This window comes from Diospyros lotus, chromosome 3, assembly GCF_014633365.1.
Source record: "Diospyros lotus cultivar Yz01 chromosome 3, ASM1463336v1, whole genome shotgun sequence".
Lineage (NCBI taxonomy): Eukaryota > Viridiplantae > Streptophyta > Magnoliopsida > Ericales > Ebenaceae > Diospyros > Diospyros lotus.
In genome coordinates this window covers 25908636-25927676 of record NC_068340.1, presented here as the reverse complement: position 1 = coordinate 25927676, position 19041 = coordinate 25908636, and the positions used below count along the sequence as shown (strand labels likewise).

Sequence of the window (19041 nt, the reverse complement as noted above, 5' to 3'; positions counted from 1 at the left end):
ATATATATTATATATTTCAAATTCATTTTAAAAAAGAAAATATTTTAAGATGAAGTTATTTTGGACCCACTGAAGAAAATAATATCATTAAAATTCAAAATCATAAAAAATAAATAACGAAAAATGTCTATAAATTCGGTTTAAACCACAAAAGATTAAACTAAAATTTACCCAAAGATTAAATTAGGCTTTGTTGCATATAGTTTGTATTATTAAAATAAATAAATTTAATTTAATTTAATTTAATTTATTTGATACAAGTATCTATTTAGAGAGTTGGGTTGCAGTAGATCATCTATTTATGGTGGCCTTTAGTGAAAATTCACAATTCTTAACTTTTTAATAAATTCATCAAATATTTTTCTAACCTCAAAAGATTAATAATTAATTAAAAATTAGATCGATTACATCATCAGAGTTAAGAATATATATATTTTTTTTGGGTCACAATAAATAAGTTTTTAATCTCTTAAGCTCGATTTTGAGTACTTAAACAATGAGTTTATATGTCTGTAAGAGTGACCACTGACCGACCGGCATGGCGAGCGTCGAGCGAGAGTGGGCTCTGTTTTTAACGCTCCCCTGCAAAGGGAACTGAGCCAGTGGGTTCTGTTTTAAAGTGCAGCCAGCTCCGACCTACTACACCCTCGTTGAAGAGCTTGGCTGGTAGGGTTTTGCTTGCTCTCCACCGGTACTCTGTCTCTGCTCGGTGCTTGGTCCTCGTTTACCTTTAGATGCCTTTTCGTGCTCTACAATCCTGATGCCTTACTCTTTGAAAGCGTTTTTGGTTGTTTTCCCCCAATTTGTTCGTTTCCGTTGAAAATCCCTGCAATGTTGGTTGCGGTTCTGTACAAGTGTTGATTTTTTGGCGGGTTTGGCTCCTACCTCTGCTAATTTGTCTATTTTCCTTGCTTTGCCTCTCTGCGTTTCAGGAAGATTGCAGCGCCGTTTTCAAGCAGCACCTTCTCTAACATTTTAGGTAAATTTCTTTTCCTTGAACGGGTGCGTGTGCGTTTTTTCTTTTCTTGACATGCATGACCTTCTCTGGCTTGGTGTTCACTTGAAGCTGTTTTCAGAAGTTCGTCTGCTTTTAATTCTAAAGCTCCTTGTTCTGTTAGCAGTCTTGCTCTACTTGCTTTTGCCTTCTTTTACTTTTTTTGCTTTTTGGCGTACTTCTGGTGTTTTTCTCTCCTTCGTCTTATATTTTAAGATCTACTTTTTGGGAACGTGGTGCTGGTATCCGTCAAAAATCATTTAATTGTTTTGTGTATGTTTGGACTCCCTTTGGCTGAATTCCCTAGCTTCTGCTCGCTATGATGTTTCAGACGTTCTTATACTAGTTCTCTTGTGTGCTTCTCTAGTGGGTTACCGGTCTTTTCTGATTTAGGCATTTCCTTTGCAAGTCTTTTCCTCGTTAGCTTCTGCTGATACCTTTAGGTCTGTTTGCCATTTCCTTTTGTGGAGGGAGTTTCTTGGAATCTAGCCTCTTGTGAATTTATTTATTTATTTTTGGTTTAATCTATGTCTTAGTCATGTAGATGTATTCCCATGCACAAGATTTTATGTGTATAAGAATTAGTTTTATGGGCCTTCGAGCGTTTGTGATCATTAGTGCAAATATATTATATTTCCTTCCTTTTGTCAAGCAACTGGAATTATATGAAGATGAATCAATGGCAATTATTATAATTTATGGCATTAAAGATTTTTAAGGTTTAGCTGAGGCTTAGCCCATGACCCCACTGTTTGTAAGGGGTGAGATAATGTAATGTGGCTGGAGAATCCACTGCTTCCTTTATCATCCAGAGGCCTTATTTGTAACCTATGTTTTGCTCGTGATGATGAATCTTATCTCATTACCTTCAGGGTAAGCTTGATCATACTTTAAACATGCAGTCATTGATTCTCTTGAATAAAGCATATACTTTCAGAGAATGAGAACAAGCTTAATCAGGCCAATGATACCAAATAATTCTCTATGTGGTAATTGAGAAGTTGTTCATGTGATCAAGAGTGACCATTAATTATTGTTATTATTTTCCATACGCATAAAAAAGACAAGCTGTTTTTGGTCTGCTTTATATGGGATAATGGTACCTGTATGCTTTTTGTTGTCTGTTAAGAATTCTTATGCTTTAAGCAAGTAACTAGGGTCAGGATGCCCTAGTTAGAAGTTAAGGTCTCTTACAAGGTGTCAAAAGGAGTTAAATATTTTGCTAGTGCGATCCCTGTTTAACAGGTTTATCAGATTGCTGTTTGCAGCTTCTTTGAATGTTAACAAACAATACTATCTTATATGTGGTAAGTTCGAGCTATATTGTCTTCATGGTTCAATTATGAGCTAATTTCTACCTGCCCTTAAGAATTTAAACCTCACCATAGTTATTAAATGTTGCAAAATTTTGTACTCTCCTTCAACCTGACAGGGCTCATATGACTTGTAATGCTCCAAATTAGAGTTGTTAATTTCATTATCTAATGTTCTCTCCTCTCTGATTATATCTATATCTTTACGATTTGCTATGAGATTGAATATTTGCATTCTTCATCTTTTGCTTTCTCATTGTTTGTTTTTCCTTGTCCTGTGTGCTTCAGTAGATGCTCCCATTGGCATCTTGTAGCTTCTCAAATCTTATACTCAAAATGTTGGTTAAACATGTAGTTTTAATGGTCTTGACCTTTTTATTTGTGCAAGTTTGGTGGATTTAATACCATACTATTACTATTAGTATTTTGAGTTATTACTTTGTAATGTCTTATTTGCTTCTAGTGGTTTTTTTATTAGGTGTAGATTTTGTTGTCAAAACATGTTGAACGTTATTGGCTGAATTGGAGCTGTTACATGCACATCACCTTCATTGAGATCTGTCTGAATCTTTTGAATTGTTGTACTCTATGCTAGCAGGCCAGCCAGCTCATATTTGGACTTTTGTGATCCATTTTATGAAACGCCTGTTTATATCACATTACCTGTGTCTGTCTCTTCAGGTTTAAGTATCCTTAGTGGTACCTTTTACCTTGACCTTTTTAAATGTTAAATCATTTGTATTAGATTAGTTGATTGTCTTGGGTGAGCAGTTATGTCAGGGATGTATTCGTTAGTTAATTTAGTTTTCTGTTAGTTGGTTAGTTATAGCAGGCAAAGCTGTTGGTTTATTAGGTCTTGTTTGGTCCGCCGGTTGGGTTGGAGGCCATTAATTTTTATTTGGTTTTTGATTCTTTCTTGGGAAATCTGTGCGAGTATGTGCTGTGTAAGAGGAAAGCTATTGAGTGCAAGTATGTGCTGGGTATAGGGTTGTGAGAGAGAGTTTGTTTTCAGTACATGTAATCGTTCTCGAGATTCAAGATGGTGGAGAAGAGGCCTAAGGCAGTCTGGATGTAGGTTTCCTAAAGGGAATTGAACTAGGATAAATCTCGTGTCTTCTTGTTTGTGTGTTCTTCTATTTTGGCTGCTTTCATATTCTGTTTTTCCTTTTCTTTCGTGTGTGGGGTATTTCTGATTATCTTGAGGGTAGAGTGTTTGATTAAGTGAGGCAGAAGACTGGGACAACATTAAACTTCTCCTTTTTCTGCCTGAATTTCATAGAATTGTCAATTTTTTGTTTTCTTTTTTTTTTGCATAAATTCTCGAGGGTAATGTTTTTTTTATAATTACTGTTCTGTCATGGCTTGCAGATTATTAACTAAATGTAATTTCTTTTATACAGCTTCTTTAGACAGTTCTGACAATTTTGAGATCTTTATTAGTTGTTTATACTTTAGGATCTGGTGATGGATGCACAAGATGGAGATGGTGCACCAGAAGTGTTGCCACCTCCCCCACCTGTTCCACCCGATACGGTTCCATTGGAAGCCGAACCAGAGCATGCTCCTGCAACAATGAAAAAGAAGGCTGTACGCGTCCCAATGGGTAGACGTGGTCTCGGATCCAAGGGGCAGAAGATTCCTCTTCTAACTAATCACTTCAAAGTGAATGTGACCAATGTTGATGGGCACTTCTTTCACTATAGTGTATGATTGATACCTTTCTTTCTAATATGGATTTGTAAAGCTCATGGTGAGGTAGAAAGCACACAAATCATTAATATTCACCTTGTTTTGTGTCTTCTCTGCAAAAAAGGTTTCGGTTTTTTATGAAGATGGTCGCCCTGTAGATGGCAAGGGTGTTGGAAGAAGAGTGATTGACAGAGTGCAGGAAACATATGACACAGAGCTAGCAGGAAAGGACTTAGCATATGATGGGGAGAAGAGCTTGTTTACAGTTGGTCCACTTCCTCGGAAGAAAATGGAATTCACTGTTGTGATTGAGGATGTTTCTTCAAATAGGTATAGAGTGCAATGCTATGACTTTGTTTTTGCATCTTCTTCTTATTATTGTTTTCCCTGTACATATAAAGATGAGTTTGGTTTTATTCTTTTATTTCTTTTGGTGTACAGAAACAATGGTAATTGCAATCCCAGTAGTCCTAATGAGAATGATCGAAAGAGGCAGCGACGCCCATACCAATCAAAAACGTTTAAAGTAGAGATAAGCTTTGCTGCTCAAATTCCTATGCAGGCCATTGCAAATGCATTACGTGGTCAGGAGTCAGAGAACTTTCAAGAAGCTGTAAGAGTTCTGGATATAATCCTGAGACAGCATGCAGCAAAACAGTAAGTGATGTCATTTTGATTAGAAGTTTATAGGGATTGACTTGTGCACCTTTCTAACTAAACCAGGTTCCTTGCAGGGGTTGTCTCCTTGTTCGCCAATCTTTCTTCCATAATGATCCAAGGAACTTTGCAGATGTTGGAGGTGGGGTCCTTGGCTGCAGAGGATTCCATTCTAGTTTCCGGACCACCCAGGGTGGCATGTCTCTAAACATGGGTAGGACACAGACACATGTTTGCATTTTTCTTATTTTCTTCTTCCACTCACTACAATTTACTTTCTTATCAAATCTTATTATGTTTACCACATTCTGTGCCTTTCACTTTTCAGATGTATCTACCACCATGATAATTCAACCTGGGCCAGTAGTTGATTTTCTGATTGCAAACCAGAATGTGAAAGATCCTTTTTCAATTGATTGGGCTAAGGTAGCATGACCTTACCTTAATGTTGTTGCTACGATACCTTTTCTTCCCTTTTTCTCCTTAATGTCATCGATTCTTTTGTGTACTATTAGGCCAAACGCACACTCAAGAATTTGAGGATAAAGATACATCCTTCCAATGCAGAGTACAGAATAACTGGACTGAGTGAGAATCCTTGCAAAGAGCAGACGTATGCTTTCCTTCTTTTATTTCTCTTTTTCTTCTCTGAAGAAATAGCAGTGTGACTTCCCAATATTGTTGCATCTACAAAGTATCTTTTCTGTCCTTAAGTTTATTACTATTAATGGTTAATTATAGATTGAAGGTGTCTATGACTCTATAATGTCATTTTTTGGTTTCATATTGTAGGTTTTCATTGAAACAAAGGGCAAGAGATGATGAAGGCGAAGCTCAGGCACTCGAATTGACTGTTTATGATTATTTCGTGAATTACCGCCATATAGAGTTGCGTTATTCTGGCGATTTGCCATGCATTAATGTTGGGAAGCCAAAGCGCCCTACGTACTTCCCTCTTGAGGTGATCTAATGAGATGTACTTCCATTTAGGTAAAAAGATGTGACACAGTTTTGGTATCTGATATCTGGTCTTGTGCTTTGCTTTCAGTTATGCTCTTTGCTTTCCTTGCAACGTTACACAAAAGCTCTAACCACTTTCCAAAGAGCTTCACTAGTGGAAAAATCAAGGCAAAAGCCTCAAGAAAGGATGCGAGTATTGAGTGATGTAGGTGTCAACCCCAAATTTATATGATGGTTACTGTTCTGTTATGCTGAGGCTTTTATTGGTTTTGACAGGCTCTAAAAGTGAATAATTATGATGCTGAGCCTATGCTTCGATCTTGTGGCATTTCAATCAGCACTAACTTCACTCAAGTTGAAGGCCGCGTCCTCCCACCACCAAGGGTATTTGAATAATTTTATTTGTGAAAGTGCTTGTGGTTTGTGTAGAAAAAGGAGAAAAGGAAGTGGTATTCCCGTATATTTTATTGATACGAATGAAAAATATTTATACAAAAGTTTCTTAAGAATTCTCCTAGATTTTAGAGATTACATTCCTATTTTATAAGACTAGATTACAACAGAGAAAAATACAAATAAACCTAATCAAGAAAGGAATAAGATAAAGATAAAGTACAAGATAAATAAGGAGAATATATTTTATCACTCTCCCCTCAAGCTGGGGAATGGATATCAACCATCCCTAGCTTGCACACCAAGTCTTCAAACTGTTTTGGTCAAACAATTAGCTAGCTCTTCTTCCGAAGACACATACAAAATGCAAATCAATCCGGCTTTCAATTTTTCCTTAATAAAATGTTTATCTATCTCCACATGTTTGGTGCGATCATGCTGCACAGGATTATGTGCTATACTTATAGTTGACTTATTATCACAACACAATTTGATTGGCCCATGGCTAAAAATCCTCAAATCTTCCAAAATAATTCGCAACCACAACAACTCACATAGGCCCATTGCTAGTGCTCGAAATTCAGCTTCAGCACTTGATCGCGCTACTACCCCTTGCTTTTTACTCCAAGAAACTAAATTTCCACCTAAGAAGACACAATATCCTGTGGTAGAGCGTCTATCAACCAAAGACCCTCCATAGTTTGCATCAGTGTATCTTGTGATATCCAAATCTGTCTCAGCTTTAAATTAGATTCCTTTACCTAGAGTTGTCTTTAAATAGTACAGAATTCGTCGTACAACTTGCATATGATCTTCTGTAGGACAATGTATGAACTGACTAATCAAACTTACTGCGAAGGCAATATCTGGTCTGGTGTGAGATAAGTAGATTAGTCAACCGATCAATCGTTGATACCTCTCTTAATCCACCGGTTGACCTTTATCACATAGTTTAACATTAAATTCCACCGGAGTACTTGCACCTTTGTCACCTAGCAAATCTGTCTCATGCAATAGATCAAGAATATATTTTCTTTGGGATAAGAAGATACATGCTTTAGAATAAACTACCTTTATACCCAAAAAATACTTCAAAATACCAAGATCTTTAATTTCAAAAGTCTTGGACAGATTATCCTTAAGTTGTCCCTGCTCCTCACAGTCATTTTCAGTGACAATAATATCATCCACATAAACCAAAAGAGCAGTTACCCTTCCCCCATAGGAATGCTTAAAGAAAAGAGTATCATCACCCCTACTTTGAGAATAACCCATATGCCTCGTGGCTTTAGAAAAATGATCAAACCAGGTTCGAGGAGACTGTTTAAGGCCATAAAGAGCTTTCTTTAATTTGCATACCTGTCTGGACAACCCTTTATCAAAGCCAGGAAGGGGTTCCATGAACACCTGTTCCTCCAAATCTCCATGCAATAAGGCATTCTTTATATCAAATTGGTGTAACTTCTAGCCATAGTGCGCTGCCAGGGCTAATAGGATACGCATAGTTGACATTTTGGCTATCGGAGCAAAAGTTTCTAGATAATAATGCCATAAGTTTGTGTACATCCCTTAGCAACTAGCCTTATACCTTTCTAGGGACTCATCTACATTATATTTGAGGTTAAAAACCCACCGGCAGCCCATGGGCTTGACTCCCTTTGGCTTAGGGACAATGTCCCATGTCTGATTTTTTTTCTAAGGCCCTCATCTCCTCCTGCATTGCTTGAACCCAATTTTGATCTTGGAAAGTCTCATTAACTATCTTAGGAATAGGAATTGTGTCTAAGGAAGTCAAAAAGGCCTTATGATTTGGAGATAAGCGGTGATAGGACATATAATTGGCCAAAGGGTGTTGGGTGCAGCTTCTGATCCCTTTTCGAAGGGCAATTGGCAGATCAAGATCATTAGTAATTGATGCAGGCAATAAATTAGATGTGGCAGAATTAAGCTAAGAATCAGAGGGACAATAACGTGAGGTTTCATTACTTGGATTAGGAGAAGAAACTGGTGCTGGAAGAGGTTCTGGAATGGGTTGTTGTTGTTGTGTCCTCTTAAATACATAGGGAGATCCTTTGAATTGAATTGGAGTGGATGGCAGCTGTTCTTCTGGAGGTTCTGGCTGGTTAAATGGAGCATGAATTTGCAAATCATGAAAGGTTTTCAAAATGGGAAGATCATTATTTATATCAGCCCAAGATATATGGTTTTCAACAAATGTAACATCTTTGAGTGGGCGAACAACCAAGAAACACACATTTGAGGGCTCGAGGGTCCAGTTTATCGCTATGATGTTTGGATACATGGACAAAAGCAACACAACCAAAGACTCTCAAAGGAAGAGGAGAATGAGAAAATATTGCTGGAAAATAGAAGGACAAGCATTGAATTGGGCTTTGGTGTTTTAGAAGAGTAGAAGGAACTCGGTTAATTAGGTAGGCAACGGTCACAACTTCCTCCCCCAAAAAGACTTAGGGACAAAATGATGCAGTAAGAGAGCTTTAGTAACATTGAGCAAATGTCTCATTTTTCTTTTTGCTACACCATTTTGTTTAGGAGTATCAACACATGAAGACTCATGAATTATACCTTCTCTCTGGAAGAAGTTATGCAAGTGATGATTGAAGTAGTCTCTTGCATTATCAGTTCGGAATTTTTTAATTTGAGACCCAAATTGAGTAGATATCATCTTATAGAAAATAGGCAAGATAGAACTAATAGCGGCTATTCTTTAAGAGATAAACCCAAGTTGTTCTTGTACAATCATCAATAAAGGTAATAAATCACCTAGCCCCAGAACAATTAGGAATTTTAGATGGTCCCCACACATCCGAATGAATCAAAGTAAATGGAAGAGAGGATAAATTGTTACTCACAGGATATGAAACTCTATGATGTTTAGAAAGTTCACACACATTATAATGAAGATTAGAAATGTCCAAATTTCTAAGCATAGTTGGAAGCATAGACTGCATAGTACTAATGGAAGGGTGCCCTAAACGACAATGTTGAAGCCAAAAATCATGGATCGAAATGGCTGGTTGAAAAGAAATCGAAAAAGCTGAAGCTGGCTGAGAAGAGTAAGCTAAAGGTTTCTCCCCCTTAAGATCAACACTGCATGTCTTCAGAAAATACAACCCATTCCATTCCTCACCCACTCCAATCTTCTTCCCTGTGTCTGGTGCCTAAAATTCACATTTGTTTGGGAAAAAGACAACAAAACAATTTAGATCCTTGGTTAGCTTATGAACAGAAATCAAGTTGCCAGAAAGATTTGGGACATGAAGAACATGCTGCATAGGCAATGAGAAATTGAGATTTACATTACCATGTCCAGCTATAGGAATTGTATTACCATTGGCCACCGTTATCTTTTTGGAGCTACTTAGTGGGGTATAGGAATCGAAGACATTTATATCAAAGGTCATATGATCAGTAGCCCTCGAATCCAGAATCCATAGATTATTCCTGATAGTATGTGAGGCAATACTAGATTCAGAATTGAAGCAAATACCTGTTTGGGCCATGGAACAAGAACCACCTTGAATAGTCTTTAGGAAGCTTGCTGATTTCTTCAGCATTAAGCTGTTCGATCATGATAAATGAATCGGTTGTAACTGAATCTATCTTCTCCAATGCGGTCTCTTCCTCCTTGGTAGCTTGATAGGCTTGAACTTGTTGTCGGGGCTGAAAATTCTGAAGATTCTTCATTCCTCCTACCTTATTTAGTATCGCTTCTTTCCCATGGAGTCTAAAACAGGTCTCCCTAGTATGCCTAGGTTTCTTACAAAAAGAACACCATAAACCATCTTTATTTTGAGCTTTAGGATTAAAAACATTCCCACTTTGTTGTGACCTAAACTGAGATGCATCTTTCTTGTTAGTTGCCATTGCAGATCCCTCAAGAGAAGTCTCATTTAGCATAGCTATTCTCCTATACTCCTCACCATGGACAGTAGCAAAGACTTCATTTAAAGAAGGAATTTTGTCTTTCCCTAGAACCTGCACCCTTAATCAAAATCAACATTAAGGCTTGCTAAAAGTTCAACTACCTTATCTCTTTCAAATATTGCAGTTATGGTAGCTGCATCTTCACTACATTTCATCTTGATATCTTGATAATGATCCAACTCAAGCCAATATTCATTCATTTTATTATAGTACTCGGTGATAGTTAGAGAACCTTGTTTAGTACTACTTATTTTCATCTTGATATAAAAAATAACCGAGACATCTTGCACTTTAGAATGAGTACGCTTTGCAGTATCCAAAATCTCCTTAGCCGTAGACAGAAACATGCAATTTTTACTTACCTCAGGGTGCATTGAGCCCCATATCCAAGACATTATCAAGGAATCCTCTACTTCCCATGCAGCAAAATTAGGGTCTTTAGCATCTAGACTAGGCTCGGTCAGATGGGCCATTTTTCCTCTTCCTTTCAAGAAAATCTGCACAAGTTGCACCCATTGTAAGTAGTTCCTTCCATCAAGCCTATAAGACTGATGTAACTCTGGAAGGTCACTGTTAGACAAACTTCCCATTGGCATGTCAAATGAAGCACTGTTATTTGTCTCATAAGTGTTTGTCATGGTGAAGAAATCGACAGAGAAGGAATCAGCAGTTTGAGACAGCAATGGAAGGAAGAAGCACCCAGCAACAGACGCTTCTTCACGCGCTAGTGCGTGGGGTCGGAGGCGAATTGATGGCGGCGCATGGGGGCACGTGGACTCTGATGACCGCGATTCTCCGGTGGTCGGCCAATCTAATGACGACGAACCCAATGGTGGTGGTGGTGGTAGGCAGTGGTCGGACATAAGCATTCTGACGTGAACAATGACGGTGATGATGAACAGTAACTGCGAATAGTGACAGTGTAATGAAGGCACTTGAACAGAATGAAGTGGCTGTGCAATGAAAGCACTAGAGTTTATTGTTTCAGCCTATTAATGAGGCTCTGATACCATGTAGAAAAAGGAGAAAGGGAAGTGATATTCCCGTATATTTTATTGATACAAATAAAAAATATTTATACAAGAGTTTTCTAAGAATTCTCCTAGATTTTAGATATTACATTCCTATTTTATAGGATTAGATTACAATAGAGAAAAATACAAATAAACCTAATCAAGAAAGGAACAAGATAAAGAAGGAGAATATATTTTATCAGTTTATCTTTCTGTTTGCTTGATGTATCATACCTTCTGATTTTTCACCTTAAGCCACTACTGGATTTTAGACTAAGCATAGTTTTATCCTGTTGCAGTTGAAATTTGGAAATGGAGAAGAGTTCTTTCCTCGGAATGGACGATGGAATATTAACAATAAGGTTCTCCTTAATTCTGCTTATTTTTTAATTTTTTTTTCCTTATGTGAACCTATCAACTGTGACTTAAATTCTGGGACCTTTGCAACACAATCTTTTCTGGGGTTAGAAACTAGTGGAGCCAACAAAGATTGAGCGCTGGGCTGTCGTGAACTTTTCGGCTCGTTGTGATGTACGTGGCCTAGTTAGAGACTTGATCAGAATTGGAGAAACAAAAGGAATTGTATGTGTTTTGTCTCTTGAAAATCACATGTTTAGTTCTATATTATTCAGAGTATTGATTTTTATTTGTGTTTTTTCTGTAGCATATTGAGCCTCCATTCGATGTGTTTGATGAGCAACCACAATATAGACGTGCCCCACCTCCTATTAGAGTGGAAAAGATATTTGAACAAATACAGTCAAAACTTCCGGGGGCTCCTCAATTTCTTCTTTGTCTGCTTCCAGATAGGAAGAACTGTGATATATATGGTTTGATTGATTTGATTTATTCATTTAGTACTGTTGTGATCTTTTTTAGTGTTTAATGTAATTCCATTTGTCTGTAAGGTCCGTGGAAGCGAAAGAATCTTGCTGACTTTGGAATTGTGACTCAATGCATGGCACCAACAAGGGTCAACGACCAATATCTTACAAATGTTATCCTTAAGATTAATGCGAAGGTGAGATCCTAGGACAAAATGAAACTTTACTTAATTCTAAACCATTCGTCTGTAACCTTTCGGTTTTTAAGTTTGATTCAAATTTTCACTGTCTTCTCACTTCATTGCAGCTCGGTGGATTGAATTCAGTGTTAGCTATTGAACATTCTTCCTCTATTCCCTTGATATCCAAAGTTCCTACTCTAATTCTTGGGATGGACGTATCGCATGGCTCACCTGGTCATTCTGATATACCCTCAATTGCTGCGGTAATACATTTCTGCTTGTTTCCTTCTGCCTTTTTTGTATCTCTCTATGTTTCTTGAAGTTAGATTTTTCTCTTAATACTTTCAATTCATAATAGTACTTGCAAGCTATACGGAACATAGCATAGTTCATGGCAGTTTGCTGTCAATCTCCACCACAGATCAATAAAGAAAAGAAAGAATGAAAAAGGAAAAGAAATAACAAATATCTCTTTTCTTGTTTTAACCTTCTTTGTATCCAGTTTCTTTATGATTAGCATTCCTTTTGTTGTTCAAATTTGCAGGTAGTGAGTTCCCGTCAGTGGCCACTGATTTCTCGTTATAGGGCATCTGTCCGTTCGCAGTCTCCCAAGGTTGAGATGATGGCTTCACTATTTAAACGTGTCTCTGACACTGAAGATGATGGGATTATTAGGTAGAAATTTTTGTGTTTGATTCTATTTTTTAGCCATTAGATGTGAGGTAGTAAGCTTGTGTGTAACTTAATTACTGAGTTGATTGTTCAAATTAGTAGGGCAATTGATTTGCCAATGCCTTTCTCCTGTGAGTTATCCCTATTTGTAATTCTGTTTTAGCCATTATGTTTATGAGCTAGCATGCATTCACTGTATCTTAGTTCTAGTTTTTTTGACTCTTGGGTTGGGTGGTGCTGTTTATTTGTGAATACCTTTCGGATGTGCATGTGTTTAATTTCTAGAAGTAGTTCTTTGACTATTGGTAACCTTTTTGAGAGCCAAAATAAGATTTTCTTTTTTCATTCTAGGGAGCTGCTACTGGATTTCTATGTGAGTTCAGGGAAACGGAAGCCTGAACAGATTATCATATTCAGGTAACTGTTTTTCTGCTTGTCTAGTCAGAATTGTTTTCCCCATAACATACCTGGGTTATCATTTGCTCTCTGCTCTTACTTTGTAGGTAAGTAATGAGAAAATGGTTGTGCAGGAAAGAAATCAGTAAAACTTGTTATGCTTGAGAAAGAAAAATCTATTTAGCCTGAATATAAAATCACAGAAGCAATAAAAAACTGGAAAGGAATTTACAGTTCACAGTAAATATATTAATATTTTAGAAGCAACTATTCGGGAAAAGAAATGTAGAAGCAACTGTAGAATTGTGACTTGAGGTGATGTTAATTGGAGAATACCCTCCCGTTGATACAATTTTACGATGCCTAGTGACTTGATATGATATTAATTGAACAATACCTTCCAGTTGATGCAATTTTGCATTACCTTCCTATACCTTACTGGTTAATTCTACACACTACAAGCTTTGCTATAGAACATAATACTACAACGATTTTTTTTTTTTAATCAAAGACCCCCTAAGGTATTATTGAGACTTGGATTAGTGATTACTGAACAAGATTTGGAATCTTCTTTCTTGGATATTCTTTTCTCCTCGTCTCCCATTTTTTCCCTTCTCTACTCCCTTCTTATATCTCTCATGTTCTGTTTCTTCTCTGATATCTTCCTCTTCAGAGATATGTCTTATTCTTTCTTCCCTCATCTTTTTGTTTTTCTGCAAATGACTTAAGTTTTCCTTTTTTCTTATATTGCTGAGAAACTCTCATTCTTCCACCTATTTTGCATAGTTGGCTTTGTTCTGGCCATTTACAATAATTCTAGTGGGCTGGTGGTACTGAATTCTAGTGCATATATAATATATTCTGTAATGCAAACTCGTCAATGTGGATGTTATCCACACCAAGAATAATGCTAAAGGACAAGTGAGTGCCAAATGACAAGGAAAGATGTGATTTGTTGTGATATGCAGAATGAAGTGGATTTGTTTAATTGGAAAAATATTGAGTTGAATTGACCTGTGAATCTTCTCCTTTCCTCTGCAACATGTAATCTACTGTCTTTTTCGTTTTCAAATTCATGTATATTCTAATAATAATGTTGTGGCTTTTCTAGAGATGGAGTCAGTGAATCCCAGTTCAACCAAGTTCTCAACATCGAACTTGATCAGATCATTGAGGTTTTTGTCCAACATGTCTCTGTCAATATGCTATTCCATCTTCTTTCCTTGGTTTCATGAAAAGAAAAGGTTGCATTTATCATTTTCTTCTCTAATTTGTTCTCTTTCATGCAGGCTTGCAAGTTTCTCGATGAGAACTGGTCGCCAAAATTTGTTGTTATTGTTGCACAGAAAAACCATCACACAAAATTTTTCCAGTCTGGATCTCCAGAAAATGTTCCACCAGGTTAGCACTTAAAATCATGGGAACATTCAATTATTGGACTGGACAATTAAAAAATAAGCATTCTAATGTTATGCAGGTACTGTGATAGACAACAAAATATGTCATCCACGGAACAATGACTTCTACTTGTGTGCACATGCTGGAATGATTGTGAGTATTTCCAGACTTCTAGCATTATTCAAAGTTCTAGTAGTTTCTTTTTTCTTTTTTTTGTCTGATTTATTTTTTCATGCGTGAGTGCTCTGTCAATGAACTGGAATGACCTAGCCTTATGCAGTATTTTACTTGTAATCGTGAAATTTTATTATATTTTTAAAATTTGTGTTTTGGCTTTTGAGATCCCTATCTAGTTAATTATGTGATGTTCTTTGCCAATTTGCTGATAAGGTATCACAATTTTTAATATTTTGACATCATTTCTCTTTGTACAATCTTTATTTTTTGTGGAATATAGATATTGATGTTTGGACGGTGTAGTTCTTCCTATTGAAGGTGTTGACAATGAACTTCTTTTTCCATTTCAACTAGTCTCAGTCATTTCAATTTTTGTTTGGAATGGTTGGTTAGTTTTAGGAGTTGTTCAAAGTAATGAAAATTATAGGGGGATCAAGAAAATGTGGCATTCTATGAAACCTTGATAGAGTAAGGTGAGAAAACAATCTTTGAAAACTGATCTATGCCTGGTTGGCCAACAAGGGAAGACTGGTGTGAAGGGATCTGGAGATAAACTAAAATATTTGCATATGATATTTATTGACTTGAATAAAAAAAGCATATGACGGAGTTCACAGAGAAGTATTTTTGAAAGTTTTATAAGGTAAAGACATGTATCACTGAGCGGAAATGTGTATTAGGGCTTGCGGAGTAAATGTTGGGGCTATTTCAGTTACAATGGGATTGAACCAAGGACTATATTGAGCCCTTGCTCTTTGCTTTTTGATGGATGAACTCGAAGCAGATCCAAAAAGAGGTGCCCTTAAGTATATTACTTGTGGATGGTATTGTTTTGGTGGATTGAGTCTAAACAATGTGTGTGTGTGTGTATAAAGCTTGAATTATGCAGACACACGTCACATTATATGGTCTAAAGATTTTGAGTTTAGCAAATTGAGAATCAAATATATCTTGGTCATTATTTAAAATAGGGGGCAGACTAATGTTGCTCGTAAAATCAAGGCAGTATGGTTGAAGTGGAGAAGTGTCTCAATATTTTATGTGATCGTTAAATCCCTTTATTATAGCTAGAAGGGAAGTTTTATGAGACACCTTTAAAACCATTTTTGTTGTATAGCTCAGAATATTGGACAATTAATTCTATGTTTATACCTATAGGCTTATATTTCCATACTCAAATCTCTGCTTTACATCACCAGTTGCCACGGAACCATGCTGTGCAACTACCGTAGCTTTTCTGGATGGTATAGTTATCAGTAAAGAAACATACTAATTGCAACAAAAATAATTTCAGTGTCACCAGTTTCCAAAACTTGTTATACCATTCCCTAAATCTCATTTTTTAGAAAAATAAAATAAAAGATCCCTCTGTATATTTCTCACTAGTAAACATTCCAGCCTACTGTCATGATGAGTCATTTGGCCTCTAGAATTTCAGTCCTTGATAGTATATTCTCAACTCTAGAAACTTTGAAGTTCTCATTCTTCACTTTTTTAAGTTTTGCAATCATTTGATTTCGCAAATTATGCCTAGTATCTCTAAATATTGTTTTCCTCTTAAATTATGGAACTGTAAATTCTTTTTCTGTCTACTTGTTCTATTTTCATCTTGAAAATTTGGAGCTTGTGGTGCTGCCTCCTGAAGGATAGAAATCAGCTAGGGATTGGGTCAGCAGAAAAAAAAATTGACAATAGAACTGGGATTCAAATTTGGTTTAAAGTGAATTTCAATTGGTGAGGTGTTGGATTATCCAGAGAAAGAGAGTAGAAAAAGCCTAAGACCATGAGGTTGTTAGACTATTTATTTTATATAGAAAGAAGTTTCGAATATTTTAGCCTTTGCCTACATTTTTGGTTCTCTATTGACCTAGTGGATTAAGGCATGCAATTGTTGTTGTTGACCTTTTGCTATGCCTTGTTTGGTTCGTTCATTCATCTAAGCCCAAAAATTCAGGAAGCAAACCACTTTGTATTGAAGTCTAAAGAAGTATTTTACTGGCAGGAAAAAAAGAAAGAAAAAAGATTGTCTAATTTTTAGATGTGTAAAGCTACTTCCATGAGTTTTGAAAAGTTCAGCCCCCGTTATTTAGGGAGAGGGACTTCATGAGTAACTACTCTGGTAATGTATGTTTCTTTTCTTGATGATCCAATATGCCAAACTTAGTTCTTTGGTGTATTCTTAAAATCACTTAGTGGGATAAAGGCTTGCGATTGCTGTTGTCTGATGCCGATGCATCTTTTCTTTGAAGGGGACTACAAGACCCACACATTACCATGTGCTGTTAGATCAAGTTGGTTTTTCAGCTGATGAACTCCAGGAACTAGTACATTCTCTGTCCTACGTGTAAGTAGAATTTACCTAAGCGAGTTGGCATTATCAGTTCATTAAAATGTTAAGAAGAGCTGTTAAGACTGTACAACTATCGAATTATTAAGTTTCATTTGTTGCAGGTACCAGAGAAGCACAACTGCCATCTCTGTTGGTAATTATGATTGTTTTTTTTATTCTCTCTTGCGAACAGACCTTCTTGTTGAAGCAGAAATATTCAAATATCAAGAGAAGGCCTTGCCACTCCTCTCATTTTATGAGTCTAGTTATTGGCTTAATCGAAATGAGTGGGGTGATTCAGCCAGCAATCTTAATTGCAATTTCTCTTGAATCCTTCATCCTCAGATCGATCTTCTATTTTGTGCTTGCAGTTGCTCCAGTATGTTACGCCCACTTGGCGGCCACCCAGGTGGGGACATTTATAAAGTTCGAGGACACATCAGAGACCTCGTCGAGTCATGGAGGAATGACGTCGGCAGGAGCTGTTCCTGTACCTCAGCTGCCCAAATTGCAGGAGAATGTTTGCAGTTCCATGTTCTTCGTCTAAAGGCCGGCCGGCCTGCCCCAAATCCGAGATGGTGTGTGTGTGTGTGTGTGTGAGAGAGAGAGAGAGAGAGAGAGAGAGACTTTGGCTGTATATATATAACCTCGCATTTGCCATTTGGTGTGGGGCTGTGACCTTTCTCCTCCATGGTGTATTTGTTTTGGCTATTGTCTGTTTTGTTATCCTTTTTATGGTATGGATGGCTGGAGCTTGTGAAGAATGAATCCCCCTTGGTACTTGAGGGAGGGTGTTTTTGTGCTTGGCCTTGGATTTAAAGGTGTTTTATATATATACATATATATATATATATATATATTAAGCAGCGGTCGCAGCTGTTGTCTAGCTGATGCGTCTCACTTTTACTGTCTTAGGTGAATGGTATTTTAGACATTTTAATAACATTATATAGCTCAAAATATGTATATGATATACCAATAACATTTCTCGTTGATTGCGGTATCATATCATTAAATCGAATATTTTCGAGATGGACCCATTACAGGAGTCCAAACCTAAACCCAAGCCATGGTCGCCGGCCGCTACTATAAAAGCCTGGCCGTCCACAGTCGGCCTCAAGCTCCCTGGCCTTCCTTCTCAGCAACAGGAACCCCCGACTTTTGAAGCGGACTCTGTAGCCGAAGCGATGGTAATCGTCTCCCACTCTCAATGCTTGTTTTCGTACTGGTCGAGAAAGTGCCAAAACCTTGTTACGTCGATTAGTTTATATCTGAGAAAACTTTTCAGTCTGCAGTAGAGATTATATTTATGTTGACAAATTTATGCCAGCTTTCTTGAATTATCAGAGTAATCGTTGGTCGATGGCTGTTTATAGTATTTGATGTTGAAGAAAGACCTATGAATTTCGTCTGTACTTTAGGATCGTAAGCTCAAAATGCGTTGAATAGTTGCTTATGCGCCTCTGGATGCGTGACATCGTCCTGCAAGTTTTATTCAAATTGAAGGAGGCAGTGTGCTTTTAATGGCGTGGCTGATCTTAATATTTTTGGCTCGGTGCTGTATTCACATATTCGAAAGTTACCTTCATATATACTTCCATATATAATGTGAAGAATAGGTTGATTTTTTTTGTTTAAATACTTTGAATTCATACCTGCCCCCCACCACTCCTGTCTGTTGTAGGTCGCCGTTTGGTTTCTCATATGTGTGCTTTTCCTCTTTATCATATCTGAAGAAACACTATTTTCTTAAGATGTTGTATCGTTCAAAGAATTATTTCAAAGAAATCTTGCTTATGTGGTGTGGAGGTTACCATTGAGAGTGAAAAAGGGATGGCCGGAAAAGATTTTAACTGGCCGTGTTTTTTTGTATTAAAATAGCTTTCCTTAACCTGTAGATGGAGCTGCTTTATATAAAATTAACATGGTAGTGATTTATCCACGTTATCATTTTTGGCCGTGTTTCATTAACGCCGAGTTGCATTTTTTTTATGGTTATGGTTTCTTCTTTCTTTTTTCTTTTCTTTTTTTTTGGTGAGTTATATTATTAATGTTATTGCTCTAGAAGAGGTGCAAACATTAAAATTGAATATAGA

At 37.0% G+C, this 19041-nt stretch overlaps 1 protein-coding gene across 6 annotated transcripts; it reads left to right on the top strand.

Annotated features, from left to right (window-relative positions):
• Positions 1–515: 515 nt before the first annotated feature.
• On the top strand, positions 516–17749 carry LOC127797450 (protein argonaute 4-like). Of its 6 annotated transcripts, none has more exons than XM_052330365.1 (24): positions 516–666; positions 933–979; positions 3763–4011; positions 4121–4326; positions 4438–4653; positions 4731–4867; positions 4982–5079; positions 5169–5266; positions 5446–5614; positions 5702–5818; positions 5890–5997; positions 11267–11329; positions 11436–11549; positions 11632–11797; positions 11876–11988; positions 12099–12236; positions 12518–12648; positions 12997–13062; positions 14153–14216; positions 14331–14442; positions 14519–14592; positions 16866–16960; positions 17068–17099; positions 17317–17749. In XM_052330365.1, exons 3-24 carry the CDS (start codon positions 3772–3774, stop codon positions 17490–17492), a joined length of 2733 nt encoding a protein of 910 aa, XP_052186325.1. In that variant the 5' UTR covers positions 516–666; positions 933–979; positions 3763–3771; the 3' UTR covers positions 17493–17749. The 6 variants fall into 6 exon arrangements, with proteins under 6 accessions (XP_052186325.1, XP_052186324.1, XP_052186322.1 ...); XM_052330364.1 differs by having other exon boundaries at positions 3748–4011; XM_052330362.1 differs by having other exon boundaries at positions 538–691.
• The last annotated feature ends 1292 nt before the right edge of the window (positions 17750–19041 follow it).